The 14811-nt window shown below is 39.5% G+C and overlaps 1 protein-coding gene across 1 annotated transcript in view; it reads left to right on the forward strand.

Moving 5' to 3' along the window:
• The first annotated feature begins 2929 nt into the window (after window positions 1–2929).
• Window positions 2930–14811, forward strand: part of col27a1a (collagen, type XXVII, alpha 1a) — a 62852-nt gene continuing 50970 nt past the window's right edge. Inside the window, exons 1-3 of the mRNA XM_065243715.2 lie at window positions 2930–3345; window positions 9424–9491; window positions 10799–12399. Coding sequence (XP_065099787.1) covers window positions 3293–3345; window positions 9424–9491; window positions 10799–12399 — 1722 coding nt within the window. The 5' untranslated portion in view covers window positions 2930–3292. The remainder of the gene's footprint in view (window positions 3346–9423; window positions 9492–10798; window positions 12400–14811) is intronic.

Genomic DNA, 14811 nt, shown 5'->3' on the forward strand with positions numbered 1-14811 from the left:
TATTCTAACATTTATTTATTAAATTAATGACCGTATGTGAAATCTATGCTAAATTCTAATAATCTAATGATAAGATTTGGAGCGTCAATGACCTTACTCGCCCAATATTAGAAATATCAATGTTATATTTTCACAGAACAATTTTTACATTATGTAGTATGATTTAAATCAAAGTAAATTTAAAAAAGACATAAGCTGGGTTTTTATAGGCAGGGTCGCATTTTTCTAAACTACTATATGTGACCCTATACCACAAAACCAATCATAACGGTACATTTACCTGATACGCACAGATTTTATACCTAACTGCACTGTTAGACTTAACTGTAATTTCTACAGTTACTTACCACAAAATGCCCAGTAAAATACCATCATTTTCTTTTCCAGTTCATTACTGTAATATGCATTGCATTATGGGTATTAACATTTAATATACAGTGATTTACTGTATGTTTTGAATTTGCGGTAGACTGCTGTAAAACAACAGCAGTAGTGCTACTGTAGTTGAATAAAACAATGTTATAAAGTATATAAAATGAAAAAATAAAATATATCTATGAAATGAAATACATTTTATTTGTTATGCTTTTAGCAGTGAAGCAAAATTCAAAATGTGAATTGTTTTTCAGCAGTGTAAATAATTTATTGAGAATTGTAGATAGACCGTGAGATTTGAATTTGACCTCAAGACTTCAAAACACTAGTGACGCCAAGATTTCGCTCCTCGGAGTGTCGGGAGAGTGACAGAAGAGGCTACTTTAGGAGTGTAGCAAGTAACTTTATTAAGTGACTCTGTGGCACTGTGGTAGTGTTACGGACCTACGACATGGGCTACCCAGGTTTGATTCCCCTTCAAGGCAATATATTTTTTAAAACTAGGTTACAGTAAGGGTAATATACTGTAAAATGGAACTGCGGTAAAGGCATCATACTGTAAAAAACATGTACAGTAATGGTACTTTATTGGGGCAGTTACCGCATATATACACTAAAAGTCTAAAGGGGGTCGCACACCGCCGTAAACCGGAAGTGCACATTAAATAGTGCGAGCTTCGTCAGATAGCGTCTACTTCAAAATGCAAAATATGACATTCATATGTAAAGCGCTTTGAGCACTGGAAAAGCGCTATATAAATGTAACTAATTATTATTATTATTATTATTATATACGTTAACAGCCAATGTTAATCATTAATGATTTAGGACAAATATGATGTTATTTAATGTTAAACTATGTGAGTGGCGCTGTGTGGCGTGACAGGGATTTGAGCAACTTTTTGAGTCAAAGCTGGGCGGCGCCGGTGTGCGTATACTCATAGAAAATAATGTGTTCAATTTTTTTTTGAATGGCGCGGCACTGAGCTGCGTGGGTGGAGTGCGACCCCCTTAACAGTGTGTCCCTGATTGGCCAGCTAATCTGTACATTGTGATTGGCCTGAATACCTCTGACATCAGCCTTACTACGTTTGAAAGATTCGCTCACAAGGCAATGCTAACAGGAGTTAACTTACAGACTGAGTCTGAAACGGGAGGAATTATGATAATGTCGGTCTTGTCTATATCACCAATTCCAGGAAGTAAACTGTTGCCTACAATCTGTGTGTTTGTTTTAGTCCAAGAAGAAGATTTACGTTGGAGTCGATAACTCGCATCATCGTTTACTTTGGGATTTGTACCTTTTGCATATCGCTAACATGAACTAATATACACTTACACACCAAAGGATATGTAAAAATGTGATTTGGACAATAGGTGCCCTTTTTGAAAACATGGCCTGATGAATAAGCCTGCTGCACAATATATGAACAAGTATTATAAAAATAAATTAGTCCATTTTAATGTAATAAATATTTTATTGATCTTATATGCACTGATAAACTCTGCTAGTCTGTGTTTACAGCTTTCATGTCTGTGTTTGTGAGACAGAGATTCCGTGTGGCAGTAAATCTTCATATTTAGAGTTTATGTACCCGGGCATGTGGCTTCACCTCTGCCTGTGTCCGTAGTGTTCGCATGATGAATAAACAACCCAAAGCTAAACTGATACTGACACCAAACAGGAAGATGAAAGAATGCCAAATGATTGATGGAGGGGAAAACACACTCTTGCTGATGGCCTGCTGTGTGTGTTTGTGTGCTTATACAGTATGTGTGCGGGTGTGTGTGGTACCCTCAAGTCGAAAATGTACACTTAAATACACTCCAGTTTACAGGGTGGGACGTGTGCTGGCCTGGCTGGTTGCGGGTGTGTTGGCCATATTTAGATCAGAATCTGTGTTTTACAGCAAGTTAAATATGCTCTAAATTCACACTGCTAAATATCCATGGTGAATTGTCAGGCTTAAGCGCCGGTTAAGTGTCCAAAGTGCACATAATTAAAGGAAATGTTTTACTCTGTAAGATTTCAGACCGGTTTCTACTCTGAACAGGCCATAGAGAAACTCAAAGAAGTTATTTTCTCCTTCTCAAATGTTTGCTGTGATCAACGGGTGATTTTCCATGCCTAATTCACTTTGCACATAGCGTGTTTCTGTGTTTCTGAGATCTGCTGATCTCCGCAGGTATGAGCCAAGACATTGGACTTTTAGAAGGCACAAAAAACATAACCTTGTTCTTAGCTCATTTTAATTATGAGGATTTATAAGATCTAAAGGACAATGTATGTTTAAATTTGACATGATTTTGATAAATATTCAACATATTCCATATAAGTGTATGGAGAGAAAGGGTTGAAACCGTTTCAAAATGTTAAATACAAGATGACCCGGGATTCCCTTAATCATAACAATTTGAAGTGTGAAAAGCCCATCGGGTAGCCTAACCTTGGCTGGATCTGAAGATCCCCCGAACCGGTGCGCCCTCCCACAGTGGGCGTTACGCACGGCTACTGCGCTCCGCCATGTACCCTGACACCCGCCGTGGCGTAGCGCTCGCTGCAGCTGCTCTACAAACTGCTATTTAAAAAAGGAAAAAGTATGAAACATCCACTCCTGACTCCTCAAACCCCCCAAGCACCAAACATCCAGTAGCCCCATCAGCTTCTGCCAAGCCGGCTCCTTCTAAATGCCTACAGCACCCGGGCAGGACCGGACAGAATCGCCCGCGGATTATTCCCGTTGCGCCACAGGAGGGATTTATGGTGGTCTCGCGCAACAGACCGGCAGGGAATCGCGTTCATTCCGCAACACGGTTTATCCGATGCACGAGACGACGGCTCGCGCTCTCGGGCAGCGACGCAGTCACGCAGAGATTAACGGATCCGGATTTTGAACGCCGGGACAAATGAATACAAATGAATTTAGCGACCCGAAGGAGAGACCGCAGAACCTCTCGTCTCGTAGCAAAGTAAGTTTCAGTTTTTACTGCACCAGGTGGGTCCTGATGGGTAGCGCAGGTCGGGCACCGTTATCCGAGACAAAGAGCGCTTGGTTACTGGATGTTTGCGCAGGGCGCACTGGGTTGGTTGTGTTGGTGCCGGGTGAATGGGCGCTTGTTAAGGGCGCACCGCGGTACCTGTGTGTTGCTTGGCCAGATTTCAGAACTGAACAGAACCTGAACTGAAAGGCTCCAGGTGTACCGAGAGAAAGAGGCACTAAAGGCGGCATTATAACCTTTCCAGCATCATTACGCGCAATAAACTCATGTTCATGAGTTTCTGTAGCTCAACTGTCAGACCAAGGTCATGGGTTCGATTCCAAGATAACGCATTCATTGATAAAATGGGTATAGATTGAATGCGTTTTAGAGTTTTAACCCCAGACTATTTTTATGTAAAACCCAAGGGTTTTGCAGGCAGGTTATTGTTTGTATGGCTAAACAAGCACAGGACGCATTCTTGTGCTCAGTTTCCCTTGCGTTTCTTAATTGCTATTTTAGGTACACATCCAATACATTTGGCTGTTGTGTCGCGTTTTGCTTTTCTTTTTTTAGTTGTATTCATTTGCCAGATGCTTTTATCCAACTTAAAGTGCATTTAATTCATACATTTTATATCAGTGAGTTCCCTGGTATCGAACCCATGACCTTTGCGTTGCAAACGCAATGCTCTAACATGAAGCTACAGTTTCCACGCCGTGTTTGGAAAATACGCGCCGGTATTCTGTTCCACTACACTGCGCTCCGAGGTTTTCAAACACATGAAGGCGTCCTGTGTGCTAGAAAACGCGCTTCAGGTTCGTGACAGTTGCGTATTCATTCACTTGCGTATTCAGGTCCGTGGCGGCGGTGCGCTCGTGGAAACATGACATTCTCGGACGCGTCCGTTCAAAGAGTTTCAGTGTGCGTTTGTACGTGTGTGTTTGCCGCTGAGGATCACAGTAAAAACCGCACAGTGACGCTAAATAAACAAAGCTACCGTTGCTCACACCCTCAACCGCGGCTCTGTGATGTTCGGTGTGCGCGCGGATGCGTCACGAATGAATGAATGAATGAACCCGTTCAGTTTTAAGAAGCCGGGAAAGAGCTGCTAGATGTAATCTTGTCACTGTATGGTTCCTGTTTGTTTTTTGGTGGGGAGCCAGTTTGTAACCTTGCAGGGAGGTTTTTGTTTAATGTTTACGAAATTATTTACTGGTTTTATTCAGGCATAAACTACTCTCCTAAAAGTTCATTTTATGGATAGCAAATGTGAATGTTATCTTAGTAAGAATTATGCACCTTTTTTAAAACAACAATCTTAATTTTATTAAAATGATTATTAGCTTCCGATACAGTACCTGTCATTTAAATTAATACGCGCATTGATATCTAAACACAGAAGCTTGAGTACAGGTGTTTTGCGTTTTTTATATTGTGTTTTATAGCACAGCTGGATTGTTGTATTGACCGACAACTATCAGTTTTAAATGCATTTTAATAGTTCTTCTGGTTTAAGGCTCGTGTGCGGTCTGGTCTGTTTGTTTTCTGATGCAGATGCTCTGTTTAAAACTGTAAGCAGCGCGTAACCGGATACCTTGCGCTTCCTCATCTGTCCGCCAGGATGCGCTTTACAATGCTCTAAATTTAGGCCAGTTAGGGAAAAATATTTAGTAGGCTCTGTTTGGGAAATGGTTTGGTGTTTTTAAACACCTGTCTTTATGCGTTTATCAGATTGCATACAAATATACAAAGTCATCTAAGTTAGTGAGAGACTGAGAGAGATAAAGAGAGAGTGGGAAGAAGTTACAAGGAAAGGGTAATGTTCTTCCTCATCAATGTCCATCAGTGTGTGCCGAACGGAAGGAATTTTCCACCGCCCCAGTACTAAATAGAGAGAAAGAGAGAGAAGGATTGTTGTACGCATGGGTCTTTTTAGTCATCTGTGTACATAGTGTGTGAGTTTGCACATTTGTATGTGGCTGTGTGTGGTGGCTGCCATTGAGGACATTCCACAGTAAATGACTGCGCAGGTGCTAGGAAGAGGAGACCTGAGAGCTGAATACACTATTTTAAACACAGACATTTACTGAGCTGTCTAAATGAGGACATACCATGGCTTGTCTTGTTTGTATATATAGCTAAGTAGTATAATGCCTGAAGTAATATGAGTAAAATAATTACTGGTGCATTTTTACCAAAAGTTTTTTTAGTTGCGGATGTTACCAAAAGTTTGGTTAGCTCACTTTGGTATAACGAAGTAACAAGAAACATTCACATTTGCTTTCTTTGATTTTTCATTTCATTCTGCTTTATTTGATTTCTCATCTATTTTCTGATATGAACAGTTAAAGCCACAATATGTAGATTTTCACCACTAGAGGTCGCTATTTCCCAATAACAAAGGAGAGTGGAATTATGGGAGACGTTGTTTTCCCTATCCAGAGACGTAATATTCATAGATGGGTTAATGAATTAATGATTTATTACCTGTTCATTTGAATACATTATTTTATGCAATTGTAATGAATTAGCTGCATGGCACAACAGCTGCGTATTAGATGCTGTTTAACCGGCACTTCCGTGTTTGTCCACTGGTGTTGCCTACAGTTTCTAAAACTGAAAACAGAGGATAACGTGGATATTAAGTCACTAAAAGGTCGACAATTACAAGGGAGACAAGAAACAAGACATTGTTTAAAACAGGATTTTACAAAGCATTAGGAACTTTTGGGATAATTTAAGTGCACAACTACAATAAATATATCACAATGTGCAAGTGGTTTTCGGATATTTTTTGTATTACAGCATCCTTGTAGCGTATTAGCAATAGCATGCATATCCCAAAACTCTGGAGATGCTTATCATTCATAAACCTCTGCATGTGTGTTTAATAAATAAATTGGCTTATTTGATTTTGCTTTCAGCTGCAAATAAAAGTGTTTTATTGATACTACATAAACAATTCACTCCTGTATAGCTCTAGAGCATTGCATTAGCAGCGCAAAAGGTCATGGGTTCTATAACTTGCAATGCACTGTAAGTCCTTTTGGATAAAAGCGTAAAATGTAACTGATACACGTTTAACTAATACATATTTAATCGAATAAACTTAAGATTTTTGAATAAGTGTAAAATATAAACACTCAGCTAGTCATTATCACAAAATAATAAACAAGACGATCACCCTGTCTGTGTTTATTTTTGCAACTCTACAATGTCCTTCACATAGCACACCGAAATATTGAATCGCATGCTGTTTAGGAGACCCGAGAGATGCTTGACACAGTTATGATTCACCTTCTGCTGACACACAGACACACAACAGGAAAAGACGCACATTCAGCAGAGACACACACACACACAATGTTTCTTACTCATCTGTTTACGGTAACTTAGTAACTCTGAGGTCAGGCTGGCCCGGGTTTCTGGCATTCTGATTGGTGGTTAAAGAGGTCTGTGGTGAGATACCTCACTTCCCGACTCAGGTATGCGAATCCTGAGGGAGTCTGTGTGTGTGTGTGTGGTGTGTAGATGTGTGTGTTTTGTGGTCACCAGGTAATGATTAAAACAGCTGCGAGACAAAGACACACAGACAAACATGTCTGCATAAGCAGCGGGGGTTCAGGGCGCTCTGTCTACACTGCCAATCATAATTGAGATCTACTTCCACCTTCATGTGCATGTGAAATCAAAGGTTAGGGTTCACAGTTCAACAGGGTCAGTCTGACAAAAAGCTCCTCTGTTGTTTCTCTGTGGTACCCTCACATATGAGTTTGAACAGTTTTTAGTATTATTAGTGGTGTTTTCTAAGGCAAGCACTGTTTGTGTTGTATTTATGATTGAGTTTTGAATAAACTCTTAACCTTAAAGGGATAGTTCACTGAAAGTTTTTAATTTTGACATCATTCTCACCCTCAAGCTGTATACATTTTTTTTTTGTTCTGTTAAACACAAAGGGAGATATTTAAAATAATTTTCATAAACAAGCAGATCTGGGGCATTATTGACCTCCATTGTAAGAATAAATAATACTATGGGAGTGAATGGTGCCCCAGATCTGTTTGGTTGTTAACATTTTACAAAATATCTTCATTTGTATTCAGGGGAATAAAGAAATTTGAAACAGCTTAAGGGAGAGAAAATGGTGAGAGTTAAATTTTTTGATGAGCTATTCGTTTAAGATAAAGGATTTGAATAAACTCCTTACCTTTAAGGGATAGTTCACAGAAAATTAACATTATGTCATCATTCTCACCCTCAAGTTGTATACATTTCTTTGTTCTGTTAAATACAAAGGGAGATATTTAAAAGAATATTTGCAACCAAGCAGATCTGGAGCACCATTGACCTCCATTGTACGAATAAATAATACTATGGAAGTGAACGGTGCCCCAGATCTCTTTGCATATTTACATTTTTCCAAATATCTTCATTTGTTTTCAGGAGAACAAAGTAATGTGGGACAACGTGAGGGTGAGAAAATGATGACAGTTTTTTTTTTTTTGTGAGCTGTCCCTTTAAGATGAAGGATTTGAATAAACCCTTTACTTTAAGGGATAGTTCACAGAAAGTTTTTAATTCTGTCATCATTCTCACCCTCAAGTTGTATTTCTTTGTTCTGTTAAATACAAAGGGAGATATTTAAAAGAATATTTGTAACAAGCAGATTTGGGGCACCATTGACCTCCATTGTAAGAATAAATAATACTGTGGAAGTAAATAGTGCCCCAGATCTGTTTGTTATTAACATTTTTCAAAATATCTTCATTTGTATTCAGAAGAAACAAAGAAATTTGGAAAAAGTTAAGGGAGAGAAAATGATGACAGGTAAAATTTTTTGGTGAGCTGTCCCTTTAAGATGAAGGATTTAAATAAACTCCTTACCTTAAAGGGATAGTTCACAGAAAGTTTTTAATTCTGTCATCATTCTCACCCTCAAGTTGTATACATTTCTTTGTTCTGCTAAATACAAATGTAGATATTTTAAAGAATATTTGTAACAAGCAGATCTGGGGCACCATTGTCCTTCGTTGTAGGAATAAATGAAGTATGGAAGTGAATGGTGCCCAAGATCTGTTTGGTTATTAACATTTTTCTAAACATCTTCACATCTTCATTTGTATTCAGGAGAACAAAGACATTTGAAACAACTTAAGGGGGAGTAAGTTATTTTCAATTTGTTTTGGTGAGCTGTCCCTTTAAGATGAACCCTAACTCCTTACCTTAAATGGATAGAATGAAAATAAACATCCTTTATATCCTCAAGATGTTTCAAACTTGTATACATTTCTTTGTTCTGCTAAATACAAAGGAAGATATTTTAAAGAATATTTGTAACAAGCATATTTGAGGCACCATTGACCTCCATTATAGGAATAAATAAAGTATGGAAGTGAATGGTGCCCCAGATCTGACATTTTTTTATTATTAGTTTTGAACAACTTGTGGCTGAGTGAACGATGACAGTGTTTTATTTGTTTTGGTGAGCTATCCCTTTAACTTCGGATTGCTGAGTTTACGGCACATTTTTTTGCTAAGCTTAAACTGCTGTAGGTAGCCATCAAATATATTTCTTATAAAGAGGGATCCTAGTACACTGGATAATCTTTATAATTCATGCTATTAAGTTTTCATAAGCATGATAAATTACATTCATAAATTACTCAAATTGGAAAACTATTTTGCCTACAGCGTATGAAATAATGAGTAATTTAGCTCTCTGCTTTTATTGGTTTGTTTTGAGCGCTTTCCAAACAGAAGAACTGAAAATGCATGGCACTCTCTTATTCACTGTAAACACCGCTAATGACTTTAACCATGCAGCATCATACGCTGGTTTGATGGTTCAATCCAGATGCTACCGAAAGACGCTTCTGCCAGCAAAACTTTCCACTAGTTTGGGTTAAAGCCAGCGCTAAAAGCCTGAGATGTGGACCTTTATTGTAATGATGATGTTTTGACAAGTGGCTTCTGTTATGTAAAAGCCTGATTCACCATTTTACTTTTTTTGCCCCAAAACAGTCAAGATCCGTGCGAGTAACTCTTGGTTTTTCTGTGTGTTTTCAGGAGAGCTCTTCTTCTGTGCTTTCTACTTTACTGTACTTCTTTTGGTTTCACTCAAGAACTCTTTGAAGGTAAGACACTTAAAGATTCATTTATATATTCGTGTCTGTGTTTCGTACGTATGAATGGACAATATTTGTTTAATGCATTCAGGCCTCTGAATTATTTTGTAATTAAGTTTCATGTACTTATAAACTTACATGCCCCCTGTCTATAACTTAACCACACATGCTCAGGTTTCCTTTCTTATTTATCACCTACTTCTCTGCCAAACCATCACTTAAGTTTCAAGGACTTTCCTTTATTTGAAGCACACTTTTACTCCAACCCTTGTTATATGAATGAATGTGAGTTTAATAGAAAATGACATCATATTCCCTTTTGACTGCTGATTCATGTCGATGTCTTGACAGTCAAACACGCAAAAATGTCTGGGAACAAGATTATTGTAAATCTAGTGATCCAAAGCAAAGATGCTGCTCATCCTGACATGGTTTTACATAGCATGTAACAGAATAAAAAGTAGTTTATATATACATTAGCTCATTTTCCTTCAAATATGGCACGCTGACACAATAATCAAGCATAAAATAGACATCACATTATGAGTGCAATGCTCACTGGGGTTGCTTTATAAATAATTGCGTGTTAAGCTGACAGCATTGCATGTATCATGCAAAAATGGCAAATGGCTGCATTGCATTAGCAGTGCAAAGGTCATGGGTTCGATTCCCACACATATTGATAGATAAATGCACTGCAAATCGCTTTGGAGAAAACTATAAATGCATAAATCTGTTCCTAGAGCTTCTTTGACAGTTAGTATGCTGTCTTGGAAGCTGGATTTCAAGGATCTTTTCTTATCCCAGTTTTATGTGCAAATTTATCGTTCAGAGACTGTCCCGTCGGGTTCGGTGTGAATGAAGGAGTTTTTGGGGCTGCTCTCATTCTTTTGGCTCTGCCCCGGCATTATGAAGCCAATAATGAACGCATACGCACATATACATGCGATTTCTCTACATTTTCCTTGTTAAAAGACACGTCTTGGCACTGAAGAGTCTTGGCATTAAACATAGGCTTTCTTAGTTCAATAGTTGCCTACAGTCTCAAAGGATGTTTGGTTCATGGTGGAATTGAACACATATGGTATAAAACAGATTTGAATGATGTAATGGGAAGACGCAAACCTTGAGTATAAACTGCAGCAAATGCATCATTGTAACCGAAATAAGAGAAGATCATTTTTTTAATAATGATTAAAAAAGCATGATGGTCATTTAATAGACTAGTCAGATATTGAATTATTTATCTCAATGTGTTACTGGCACCAGCATTTTAAATAATAATAACTTAGACTTTTTTGGTGTTTATGTCGCAGATGTGGACGTGTTGCAGCGTTTGGCTCTGCGCTCCGAGCTGGGTTCTCGTGCCGTTCCAGCTGGTGTTATCTCCCTCCGCTCTGGCGTCATCCTCACAACGGGGGCACGAGTTACCAAGGCGACGCGCACCGTGTTCCCATCGGAACTCTTTCGGAACTACACTATAGTCCTGAGCGTCCGATCCCACCGTTTGAACTCAGCCTTCCTCTTCTCCGTTCTGTCCGGGAATCGGATTCAGCTGGGGCTGGAAATTTCGCCGGGCAAGCTAAAGCTTCACGCCGGGCCTGGGAATGTGGCCACTTTCCCTTATGACCTCCACGACGGACGCTGGCACCATCTAGCTTTCGTTCTAAATGGGCTGTCGGTGACCTTACGTTCTCCCTGCTCAGAGAGCGACAAGGGAGTTACGCAAAAACTCTCCGTACTTCCAGAACGCCTGAATCCCCGCGGAACGTTCCGCTTGGGTGGTAGCAGCGCTTTGCTCCCGGGGGCAGTACCCTTCGAGGGGGCGGTTTGCCAGTTTGACGTGGTGCCCTCAGCACAGGCGCAGCAGAATTTCTGCAGTGCCATTCGCCGGCAGTGCAGAGAAAACGATACGTATAGGCCGGCGCCCGCCCCTGCTATCGTTCCTCTTCCACCCAGACATGCCCCACCACTATTGGCTCAAACGATATCGCCTAATCGCACTTTCACACCCACTCCCACTAGTTTAATTTGGACGTCCATAAGTGTGGGGCCAGGAGGGTCTTCTGCTGTTAAAGTGAGTGACGGTGTACAAGGGTTAAGATCTAAGCCCTTCTCTGCAACACCTCCATCCCTTTCCTTGATACAAACAGGACCTCCTTTATCTTTGAAAAATTTAAATTCCGTCACCCCCAAACCTACACTCAGGACACCCAAAAGCCCCAACCCAACTGCCTCAAAGCCTGCAAAGGTCTTGCCTTCCCCCACTAAACAAAGTGAACCCAAACCCACTCCGGGAAAAACTACGACAAAGTCTTCCGTACCAAAGCCCACCATCGCCAGACCGACATCCAGACCCGGAAGTTTAAAAACACCTGCGCCTACGAAGCCCGTCAAACCCACAACTGCAAAGCCGACAGCCGTGAAACCCACGATGAACAAACCAAAGTCTACGTTGCAAGTAAACACCAAAATTAACCCAACCAATAAAACATCTTCTCCATCTGGCAAACCTGACAAGAAACAAAACGTCATTCTTAAACTGGATCCACACGCCTCCAAAAGACCCTCACCACCACCAACCAAAAAGCCACTTCAACCCAAACCCACGCCCCACACCACAACGCCAACCCTGAAAACTACCATTGCCCCAAACAAGCACAAAATAACCCTGTCAACGCCCAAATCCACACTATTCACAACCGTCGCCCCAAACAAACTCCAGAAAAATTTGCCATCCCCAAAAATCGGTCCCAACAAACCAAAAACGTCTAATGTCACACCAGCAACATCAAGGTTTACCACCCAGTCTGTGACTCCTCCATCTTTAGAGGATTTCCAGAGCTTGGAGGCAGATCCAACATTCGTTTCGGGTCTGATTGGGCCACCTGGACAAAAAGGAGATCTTGGGCCAATGGTAGGAGTCTTCCTCTATATATGGCAGCCATTGTAGTGTATATACAATTGTGGGTGGTTTTGTGTGTCAGCATGTGTGCCCATGTGTGCTTTATCAGATGCTGGCATTATATCTGAGTGTTTTTTCTTAAAGGGGTCATATCATGAAAATCATTTTCGATGATTGGGTCCCCAGTGCTTTTATCACCTTAGAAAATGTGAAAAAGATCAACCCAGTAACTTAGTTTTGGTAAACCATTCTCTGCAAGCATGTGAAGAAATAGGTCATTGGAATTTGGCACCCCTTGTGATGTCAGAAGGGGATAGTACCGCCCCTTAATCTGCACTATACAACCACGACACGGACATTTAATGCATAGATCAGCTCATTTACATTTTAAAGAGACACCTTTTAAGCTCACACCTACAAAGTGTCAATTTTAAGATGTTATAATAAAATATCTATATGGTATTTTGAGCTGAAATTCACATATGTACCCTGGGGACACCAAAGATTTATTTGACATCTTAAAAAAGTCTTGTGAAATATCCCCTTTAAAGAACAATGTTCTGATGCATTTAAAGAGAAATAACTGATGCAAATCATAAAAAATGCACAGGTCTACTAAAGGGTTAATGGTGCCACATGGTGATCAACAGTAAAAATGACAAATTTTACCTCTTAGCAGAGGGAAAAAATACCAACAATCAAGAATGCATGATTATATGGTGTCATGGCTTTGCAATCAAAAAATGTCATTATAATGGAAGTCAATGGGGCAAAAACACCCACGAACAACCAATTAGGGAGAAAAAAAATTAAAACTGATGCTGCACAAAAACTAAAAATGCATCAAAGCCAATGTTTTTACCAAGCCCAAGACTGTGAAAAAGGTAAAAAAATACAGTCCAAAATCACATTTTATATTGAAAATCTGTGTGTTTTTGTCATTAAATTAGTGACACAACTTATGAACTTGGCAATTAAAGAGTTAAATCATGGAAATTTTTTTAAGCATTTGGTAGTTATGATCAGTACTGAGGGTGATAAACAGATTTATGAAAAAAAATGTGGGAAAAAATGTTAAACTGATACATTTTTACAGACGTTTAATTTAGTGGCTTTTTTGTACTCGAACAACCCGAAAGGGTAGTAAATTTGCCCACGGTATATTGTTGAGTTTTTGAAAAATATGTGTCAATACAGGGCTCCAGACTAACTTTTTTCTCCTAGGAGCACAGTGGCCCCCAACTGAAAATTTTAGAGGCACAACCAGAAAATTTAGGGGTTCACACCATAAATCAACATGCTAACCAAATATTTAAATTTCTTCTACTAATTTCCACTGTATTGCTAATAAATACTTTGATTATAGATGCAGAAAGTACAATGTGCTGTTTCAAATTCAGTGTCACATCACAAAAAAAGGTCAAATTTACTGCTCACACATGTGCGACTGGATGTAAAATTCACCATTTGGTGGCAGTCTGGAGCCCTGCAATATAAGATTTGTCACCAAAAATCATTCCATTTGCTGAAACACAGAGAAAGTTGTGGCCCAATTAAGACATAAAAAAACAAAAATGGCCTCAACAACCCATAAGGGTTAATATACATACATACATATAGTCCTGAATGTTTTTCTCCAATGTTCAAGATGCGCTTATGGGCTTGAATCAAGCACATCAGCATCCAGTTTTCAGATGAATTGACAGTTCCCTAAAGGATGAATCATTTATTTGGAGTTACTGCAGATACCTGCTTTACTTTCAGTGAGAAAGCTTTTTATGTGTGGTTAAAGGTCAGGGGAAGCAGTGAACATTTTGTCCTTCACAGACACACAAGTTTACAGGAGCTGAATTCTGTCCCATCTATGAAAAACAAGGCATGGAATTTCAATCAGATGAATTGAAAAGCTCTTAAACCTGCTTGTTTAAGAAACTGAATTTCAAAAGAAGTCACCTTTGACCCCAAAAACAAATAGGCAGAAGAGAGTTACTACAGGTCCCATGTTAAGTGCGAGACATGTTTAAACAATTCCATAGTTCCTATAGGGAGATGAAATATCTTGGTGATGTTCTGATAATGTTAAAAAAAAATCTCAATAACAGATGTTCAAAGGGAACGCCTTTGATGATGTCATGATGATGACCATTTAAACGCTCAGACCTTCTAGAGGGCATTTTCCAAAACTGACTAAACTTGACCGCACGAGGACGAAATCTCGAACAATGACGCTATTTTATCTTGTGTATGTTTATATCGGGGCATCACTGTGGTGACCGTCTGCCATAGACAATCACAGTGTGTGTCTGTGTGCGTCTAAACGTGTGTGCAGTTAGGAGGGGTGCTCACAGGTATGTGTGTGTATGTGTAGCACAGATCGTTCTCTGTTATTAGCAGAGGATAATAACACACGAGCTGCTGTCATCC

The sequence above is a fragment of the Paramisgurnus dabryanus genome, chromosome 18 (genome assembly GCF_030506205.2).
Source record: "Paramisgurnus dabryanus chromosome 18, PD_genome_1.1, whole genome shotgun sequence".
Classification (NCBI taxonomy): domain Eukaryota; kingdom Metazoa; phylum Chordata; class Actinopteri; order Cypriniformes; family Cobitidae; genus Paramisgurnus; species Paramisgurnus dabryanus.